At 35.9% G+C, this 10,000-nt stretch overlaps 1 protein-coding gene across 1 annotated transcript in view; it reads right to left on the bottom strand.

Annotated features, from left to right (window-relative positions):
• The window catches only part of LOC122262707 (HUWE1-associated protein modifying stress responses), a 23,460-nt gene that overhangs the window by 138 nt on the left and 13,322 nt on the right, over positions 1-10,000 (bottom strand). Inside the window, exons 3-5 of the mRNA XM_043030817.2 lie at positions 5,486-5,654; positions 3,858-3,997; positions 1-3,648 (exon numbers count right to left, since the gene is read on the bottom strand). The exon at positions 1-3,648 is cut by the window's left edge and continues 138 nt beyond it. Coding sequence (XP_042886751.1) covers positions 3,446-3,648; positions 3,858-3,997; positions 5,486-5,654 — 512 coding nt within the window. The 3' untranslated portion in view covers positions 1-3,445. The remainder of the gene's footprint in view (positions 3,649-3,857; positions 3,998-5,485; positions 5,655-10,000) is intronic.

The following is a 10,000-nucleotide window of genomic DNA, read 5'->3' on the forward strand; positions in this document are numbered from 1 at the left end:
CCTAGCACATAGCAAGACAGGGTTGCTTTTTGCTCTAACTTTGCTTAAATAGTTAACATTCTTTCTTTCTTCTTTTTCGCATGTGTCTTTTAAGTGGTTAACAAAAAAAAAGGGGGAGTTGAACATTCACGGGGTTGTAGCTGCCACTTTCTTGTTTTTATCATATATATATATTTTTTTTTCCCAAAAAAATTTTGATGCATAAGAATGAACATGATACCTTGACTATGATCCTGCCCTAAAACAATTCAAATTGTCTTTCTTCAAGGAAAGAAGCGAGTGACTTTGAAAGAGAGGAAGAAATTAGACGAATGTTTCTTTTCTTTTTGCACTGCCTCTCTCTATATAAATGCACACTGTGACAAATGCACAAGATCTACACACATTGCATTTCTATTCCCCCCCTATAAACTGACCAACCTTTTGTCTTGAATGTATATATATGTATATATATATTCATATATATATATAAATATATATATGAAAAAAAAGAGAGAAAGGAATAAGAGAAAAGAAATTTGGAGATCTAAACATGGCACAATCAATTGAAAGTTTAAGAGAGGAAGGAAAAGAGGTGGGGATCAAAAAAAATAAATAAATAAAAAAAGAAAGGGAAGAGGAGAAAAAAAAATCAAGTACATAAAAATAAAACCTATGTACACGTCAACTGAATATATTACAATGTGATGCACTTGCAGTGGGGGTAATATCAAACATGAACAGAAATAATGATAAAATAAAAATGAAGCATTCAAAGTTGCACTACCTTTTCTCATACTTTGCAAAGATGTCTACTCCAGCACTGATGAGGAGATGCCAAGTTGCTTATATAATTAGACTTTTGTTGTTGCTGCTGTTATCTTAAACCCTATCAATATAGCCATAAATAAAAGACAATTCTCTTGATAATCACTTTCATCCCTACAGCCACGTCCACATGATCAGGTATGTCTGTTGAGCATATCTGCGACCGACTCCACCTGACCAGCTGATGAGTGTCCAGACGTCCATTGACTGGCCAGTAGATGGTTGAGAGAGGCACTACCATTGTCTGGTAACTTTGCTCGGCTAAAGGCATGGCCATTCCAACATGTTTGTCCGTCAAAGCTGCTGGATGATAGGCTTGCATGGCATTTCCAATCATGTGGGTATGTTAAGTAATTTTGCTTTCTTTCTTTTTTTCTTGAAAAGTTTTCCCTATAATCAATGACCGTTTCTCCATCTAAAGTTCTTTAATAAAGTTCCATTTGATTAAAGTTAGTTAATAACCTGGTAATATGGACAAGATAATGTCCTCTCTAATTATCTAGTGCAGCAGTGTTTACGACGTTGTTATGAGCTTAAGCTATGTTTCACTGTAGAAGCCCAACTTGGTTCCGTACCTCCTAACCATTGAAATGGACATCCCTTTTGACTCATGATGTCTTCAGGACTTTTGCAAACCATGACACAGTATCTCTCTCTCAAACATAAAAAAAGAGATATTCATAATGATGATGTATTTTAGTTTTTAACTGGTTGTGCAAGATTTTTCTTCCTTTTAGCATATACAAGGCCTAATTTACTACATGAAAAAAATATATATATCAACCAAAATAATCATATAAAAATGTTATCTATCACTAAAGAAAAAAAAAAAAAAAAAAAAAAAAAAAAAAAAATCCAGGCATTAGGAACCACATTAGAAATTTTATTTATTAACAATTCTGGACCATTATTTATAATAACAAGTCACAAAGTACAATGAATTGTAAGTTACAAAGCCAAGTGAAAAGGGACAGTTTCTTGAGGGCCTAGGCAAGAAAACTGGAAGCATGTACAGGGTAAGCAAAACGCCTGTATGGGACTAGTTTTGCATACAAAGTGCATCACTGAAAACACCTTAAATACTAACTTCTTTATATTATCCATACATAATGTATATTAAAAAGAGGTATCACGTTGTTTGCTCCTCTACTTTTCGAGACCTTTGAGAGATTTCTTATCACTGGCTGAAAGGAGCCAGCTGTGGGTTTGTATTTGTTCTGTAACTTTAACTGTCATTTTCAATGTTGTGTGTGTCCGCTACCCCATTCCTTTAATCAAATAGCATGAAACTGCTGGCCTCTCAAGTTGCTTCTTTTTATCAAACATACTTTCACTAGACAGGTTTTTAATGAAGAGATTACCTAAGAAAAAATAAAAATAAAAAAAATATCATAATACCAAAGATAAAAAAAAAGAAACAGATAAAAGAGGGGGAAGGGAATCCCTAAACGCATTAACTGAAGGAGTCCAGGACATTACATGTAATAACCACAATCATAAACACTATAACAAAATCTAAAGATAAATATTGCAGTTTTCAACTACCAAGTAATGTCAATTCCGTACACTTAAAGACAAGCTAATATAACCTGCCTGATAATGTGTGTGTACTCTAGCCTCATTCAGTTAAAGTGCTCAGAAGTGTGAATTAGAATGAATTTGACTGTTGCAATTTGTAACCTGAATATTTCCATACATTTTTCTCATCCATACCTTACAATAACAATCTGTGTATCCTTTTAATACACATCCAATAAACTTTTTTTTCTGTAAAGCCACTATTTTCTCTACAAGTGAACTTTTGTGCTCTCATCATATTCTCATGAGGCCCCATTACCTCTGAGGATATCTGAGGATACGACCTCTCAAAATGTTTATTTTTTTTACAAGTATTTACAAAGGAATAGGCACAATGACATGACTCATGGGTCTATGCATCATGTCTGTCTCAAGCTGAAGAGCATTAGAGTTATCCATTGACATTCTACAGAAGGGGAGGGAAGATGAAGAGGAAGTGGAAGAGGAAGAGGAGGAAGTGGAAGTGGAAGAGGAGGAAGAGGAGGAAGAGAAGGAGGAGGAAGAGGAGGAGGAGGAAGAGGAGGAGGAAGAAGAGGAGGAGGAAGAAAGAAAAGACAGTGAAGGAGGAAGAAAAAGAGGAAGAAACAGGGAATTCATGGCTTATTAGAACTCATGTCTTTGAGTAATGTAGAACATGGTTAAAATTTCACATTTCTAGATTCCTATATCTGTATGAACAAAATCAAACTTGGCCCACAATAGTGTACCCAATAAATTCTTTCAAGGTACACTACCTACTGTAAGACCTACAAAATAGGGCCATTAATGGTCCTTACATAATTATACTGTCTGGTAAGAAAAATAGAAGGAAAAAAAGAAAGAATGAATGAAAAAAACAATTCTGATTTTCTTAAAAATCAGTTTTACCTTCTATAATTCGCAACTTCAAATTATATTGAGAACTTCCCCACTGAAAAATCCAACCTTTAGGCACAGTGAAAGAGGTTATCAAAAAATAAAAAATAAAAAGACAATAAAAAATCAAATAAAAAGAAACAAAATAAATAATAAAAAAAAACAAAATAGTAATTACAATAAAAAAAAAATCTAACTAATGTCTTTAGGTAAAGCGAGAGCGTTTGTGCTGAGGTGAATCCATGGTGACGTCATGGGTGGGGGAGGATGAGGGTGCTGGCCGCTTATTTCTTGCAAATTCATCACATATGAAAGCCTGGAGTTCAGGCAAGTGTGTTGAATTCCGCCGGCGGGAGGAGAGGGTGGGCGACCCTACTGGAGATGGACGTACATTTATACTTGGTTGACCTGCAGGAAGACAAGCTTAACGTTAGTGCACGTATGTAAGCTTATGTATGTGTATGTATCTATATATATACCAATCTACCTAAATTTCTATCAATCTTTCTAAAACAACTAAAGATAAAATACACCACTTGTTACTTTCCCTACAAAATCAAAGTAAACTAACAAGCTGACTCAAGTCTCCACAAAACAAAACAAGCCAAAGTACACACCTGAGATCCCCAGGGCTTCTTTGAAGGTGTTGAGGTCTGGCTCTGGGTTGTGTGTGTGGGCGTGTACGTGGCTGTGGTGGTGAGGGCTGGGCAGGCGTGGGCTCATGCGTTCCAGTGATATGCGGGTGCGGGGAGAACCTCTGGAAAGATATTGTGAGATAAGCATTTTGACATGGCACAAAAATGTTTGGAACATATATATTATTTGTGCAATGGTTTAAAAGAGATATTAGTGTCCTCAATTACATAATACTACAATTCACAATATACTATTCATACAGCCAAACCAGTGTACAATGTCAACCTATAGAAAATAAATCCTTAAGAGTTGGCTGTTAAATTTTATGGTGTGCTGCAGTCACCATACCCCACAGACGGATATAGCCAACTTTCTAATAACACTTTAAATGATGAAGTTTAGGAGAGTTTCTATTATTAAACAATATTAAAATAATGTGTACATCAGCAGACACATATATTCTTAATATGTGTCTTTTAATCTCCTGTGAAAATAAAAACCAAAGTAATCTAGTAGCTTTGTCTTTTCATTCAACTAAATGTAATATTTTCTGGGTCAATAATTCATCATTACAAGCACAGGCCATGGTGGTAATTTTGGTAACAAATGCTGATCTCCTAAAGCATTATTAACCCTCTCTGGATGGGTGGTACACTCATTCAAAACCCCGGTGGCCGGGCGGCACAATATGGTGCCAGCCATTTAATTGATTTAGGCCTAAGCGTTCGAAAGCCCCTGTTGTGAGTGGGTTAATATTTCCTTAATGGTATGTAAATAGTCAGAACTACCATAATTAATACCTTTTGATATTATTTCAATACCAAATGCACAAATCTACTTGTTTATATGTATCATCTACAAGTATCAGGCAACTGGTAAATCTCTGTTTCAGTGGTTCACAAACTAGATACCATACTAAAATAAAATCTCTAGATGCAAGAAATTACTCATACCTGCAACTTAAATTGACTTAATTTCAATCCTAATTCAGGAAATAGTAAACTCATGTGGAATAGGGAGCAGTCAAAGAAGAGGGGACCACATAATGGTCAACAGGATTTTAGGGTGACTATACTGAAGTTTGGGAACCACTGCCCTGATTTATCCATGGTTGTCAACTTTGAAAGAGAGCTCAGAGATCAAATTAAACAACCTAAAAAAAACTTCTGAGGCAGGGAACCACTGCAGACCCAGAGCACAGATAGTCTGGAGCTCACCTAGAATGTGTGATGAAGAAATGGCTGTATATCTAACATGAATATTACAATCTTATATCTTATATCCAATTTGAACTTTCCATCTGGTTATGGTTTCCAAACTGCAGCTCCCAAATTGATAATACATACTATTTCATAATTTATTTATTTATTATTTTTTTTTTAAATCTAAATATCTAAATGCTGGCATAATTCTGTACAAGAACTGAAGGGACATTCATGTCTCTGAACAATCTCCTAAAATGCACGACAAAAGTCTCTGACAAAACCATCAGTCTATGTTGTACACAATACTAAAATACAAACAAAATCAATCTCCAAATAATTCCCTTATCCACCCAAGGTACAAAGCTAGTACAATAATCTCACACAGAAACAGCAAAAGAACAAACCTGAGGTGGGTCGTTCTGGGTGGTGCCGTCTTGCCAGCTAAAAATGCTATCAACTCCTCACGGCGAATGTGTCTCCTCCTGCGGGCCCAGTTTAGCACCTCTCGTGTGCGCCGCTGATAACCTGCCTGCACTCCTGCCTCACCGCTGCGTCGCACTGACTCTACAGCCTCTGCAAGGAAGATTTGAATTAGTTCCTCTAATAACATCTTCAATTACTTATTTGTCTTGAGAGGTTAATTTTTCACTTTCTTTTATGTTTCTTCTGTAAATAATTTATTCTCAAATCCCTAAAATTGCTTGATATCACTCAATACTCCCTAAGTTTTAAAGTAATGAAAAACAGGTCATACATTTTAGCTAAAGCAGTTTCATAATACAAGTTAATTTCCTGATAATAACTAAATGCACCTCAACCAAACTGAACATTAGGAAGCACAAAAAACAGAGTAAAATAGTAGTGCAACAGCTTTGTCTAACAGGACACCTAAAGTTACGAGCATTTTAGTTAAGCATATTGCATAACGGTCATCAAAGGCCTTACTTCTTAAGTTTAGTATATGTAGGATATTGACTAATAAGAAACTTCTAAATAAATTAAGGCCTGGCTAGTATTCACAAAAGATCATAGAGTTTTCTTTAACAAATTGAAGAATTGCCCTAAAAAGTCTTTGACTCTTAAGATTTTCCAATAGGCCTAATTTGTCTAATAATGTTCTTAGCAATTTTGTCTATGACTCAAGCTGTTGCCACATCTAAAAATAAGGCTTTTAGCTTTACCTGACATTAACATGGTAATACATCCTTTCATGATGATTCATTGCAATAAGACTAAGCAACCAATCTTATACATATAACAACTATAAAATAACACACTTAATTTCTTTTACACATAAACATGGCACCTTCTACATTTGTTGTCATGGCATCAGTTGAGTAGACGAACCATGCCATTTGTACTTCTTGAATTGAATATTACATAAAAAATTAGTTAAATGACTCAAAAAAAAACAACAACAGCACTGTGATATACATTCAGTGTTGGTCACAATTATCTACCACTAGCCTTATCATTTGCATTCGTCTCATTACGAACACTTTAAAGACAATAATTATGTATGTGGGACACCTGCAGCCTGTCAGGGAAAGTCACAGATGGAAGTCTGGTGCTCCCTCAAAGAAAATAGCAAGTGCACAGACCTTTCCGCTGTGAGATCTCTCAAGGCACAAAGCTGCACTGAGCCTCTCATAGTGAATTGTACCTACCCTATTCAAAGGGGTTACAAAATGAGGTTTTGTATTTTTTAAATTCCAAAGGTTTATATACAAATCCAACTACATTGTGCATATATAATCATAACAATCTACAATGTGTACATACAGTGAAACCTTATTATTTATTACTTAGTACATGATCCAACATGTTGAAAATATTCCAATGAAATAATATCAAACCATCTGTCATAAATGGGTTTAAGACATTTTTTCAAAGATTTTTTTTTTCTTTTAACCCTTTCCCGATGGAGCACTCGCTACGCGAAGACCCCTATGCCGGGTGATTGCTATATTGCATTGTAATCGTCACACTGGCATGACGCCCTGGCATCAGGAGTTTGGCTGTGTCACACGAGTGTGATGCACCGTCGTCATAGGGTTAAAAGTAAATTTTGCATTCTATGACCTTTTGTGAATACAGGCTAAGAGGATTCATAACATGCAAAAAGAAATCTACATCAATTAAAGCAGAACGGTACACATGCCATAATTGTGGGCACAACAAATAAGAAATACAAAGACTATGACCAATAAGCATAAAAAGAGCTTCCAATTCTATTGAAGTAATAGGAAAAGCTATATCAAGGTTACCCTAACCCCATCCCAGTACATGAGGAGTATGAAATAGCATGGGATTCTTTACAAACACAAGAACAGTTAAACCATTCGCACCTAAAAATGTGATATCATGTCATGGGAATATTTTGTTCCTCCCAGATGATGTCATGATCTGTCCTTCAATACATCTATTACATTGTTACATAGTCATATTCTCAAAGGAATTCCACTTGCATAGATGCATTTTTCTTCAGTTGCTAAGAAAGTGTAAATGAATACAAAAACCTCCTATCATCCCCCCGTTGAACTGGGTGGGCTAAAAGTGCTCTGAGAGGCGCAGCACAGCCACATCAGGGGAGATCTCACGCGCTTGTTATCTAGCCGGTGGAGCAGCATCAGGCAAATATAAGCCCCTGCGTGAATGGGTTAACAACTATCTAAATAAAACATATAATCTTAAAATTCACCATCATGAATACTTGAAGCAAGGGAATCAAATTACTTTCATTTGGCTTACTGGATTCATTATGCATAGAATGAACACCAAGGAACACTTAGGGCACTTTGCTATCATCTCTTAGGCAAGTGGTATGGAATAGTAAATGGTGGATTTCTATTGACTTCATACTTCACCTTTACAATCCCTTTCTTTAACCCCTTAACAATGAATCATGTGACATTTACATCATGGTTTTCATTTGGACATCTTACTGGGTGATTGGGCGTGTAGCAGCTGGCCGCCACCTCAGCAAATGAATAGCCTGCGGCATTAGTCCTCTGAATTTTTAAAAACCCAGGTGAAATGTTCAGGCGGAGCTAAAACCACTCAATCATAGCGGGTTAAAACATGATCATATGACCAATGCGTTTGTACTTGCTCCTAAAAGTGACTACACAGCAAACAAATGACTAGCCAAGTGAGTCTAAAACGTCATCTTTTTTCACTTTGTAACTGCAAGCAGTCAGTCATATCAAGTCATGGTTATAAACATTATAACCATGCGCTAAACAATCAATTTAATTTACTCAAGTTCAATTCACACAAGAGATGAGTTGCATTTCTTGAATCTGCAGATAAAACTTGACTTTGTAAGACCTGGAAATATTACAATTATTTTTGGCTTCCTGCAGAATAGCAGATCAGGTTGTCCATATCTTTGTTTGAGCATGACTAAAAATAGTAAACACATCCTTTAGGGGTTATGGCACATGTACAGTTCTCTGATAGAAAAGTTCAATTTTTTAAAAATTTAGCAATGGACTAGATTTGTCTTGTGGGGTCGAATGCCACTGCCATACAGCTCTTTCCCTTCCTTAATTGTAATTTTGGCACATTTTTGCAGTTAAGTATTTATTCTGACACTTCCAAAACAATGTTCAATCTTTTTTTATTAAAAGGATACCAAAAAAGGTGAGAAAGCATTAAGAAACTCAAAAACTTCAATGTCCAGATCATTACAGATAAGCTCTTAGTAGAGTTTAATAACATTCCTCTTCCTCTTCCTCCTAACATTTCTAACCTTTTCCCTCCCTCATCACCCTCCTAATCTTCCTTTCTCCCTTCAACAGAATATGATGTCTAGCTTCTCATAAATTATAGTCTAGTTTTTATGGGGAGGTGATTTATCTATTTAGTGTTTTTTTTTTTTTTTAAGTTAACCCATTGCGTACGGGTGTCAAGACATGCATGTTAGCACCGATTAGGCCTAAGAGACGGGTGTCAATGCGGAAATGATGCAGCATCGGGATCTGCTCACAGTTGAAGCACGCACGCAATCATGAAGTATTATAGCTGTAACAACATTAGCTCTAGAGTGACAGGGTTCTAAAGTAAGCCTAAACTCACATTTTATGATTTATTAATTGGAAAAATATTGTTTGGGCTTACTGCACTACCCAGAGCACGGAGAAAACCCTTTCCCCGTCCCTCTAATTTTTAGCTGGTGCCACTAGTATTGTTGACCACCCGCCTTGACAACCAGTTAGGTTGTTAGGTGTCCCATCGGCAATGGGTTAACTATCACTTTCTGTGCAATTTTCTGTCATCTATTCAATTTTTTCTTGTCTTATCTTCTCATATAGAGTGGTAATTAAAATGGTCAGACCCAAACTAATATATATAAAACAGGTCATCCCCTATTCATATAACCCCTGATACTTTGTCTCGAAAAAGCATATTGAAATATACACACAATATATGATAAAGAAAAAAAAAAAAAAACTAAATAATAAGGAAAAAAAGTCTTAGTTTTGAATGACTGTTAAATAAGCAAAAAGATCAAAACTTTGACCTTTTCAAGTCATATTTGCCCCTATCATGGCTTACCATATCTTGTGTGCTCAGGCCTAATGGACATGATCATGGTAGAGCTGATAAAACCTGGCAGGATATATCAGATGACATCTGTTTAGTTATTAACAAGATGTACATTATGTCTGCTAATCCTTCCCCAGCCACACCCACCATATCAGTCCCATATTCCTATTACACTTGTAGGCCCTCTGTTTGCTCAGCCAAGCATACGGTTGTATTCCCTAACTCTTCTGCTTTACATGTCACAGTGTTTTCATGGTGTATAATTGTCATTTTACTGTCTATACATCTAAATACATATCTTGTTGTTCTACATGAGAAATATATGCTTTTGTTCCTTAGTATGTGTTTTATTTCCATGTTCTTGGGAG

Source organism: Penaeus japonicus, unplaced genomic scaffold, assembly GCF_977035675.1.
Source record: "Penaeus japonicus unplaced genomic scaffold, GWHDUDI00000001_assembly GWHDUDI00000022, whole genome shotgun sequence".
Lineage (NCBI taxonomy): Eukaryota > Metazoa > Arthropoda > Malacostraca > Decapoda > Penaeidae > Penaeus > Penaeus japonicus.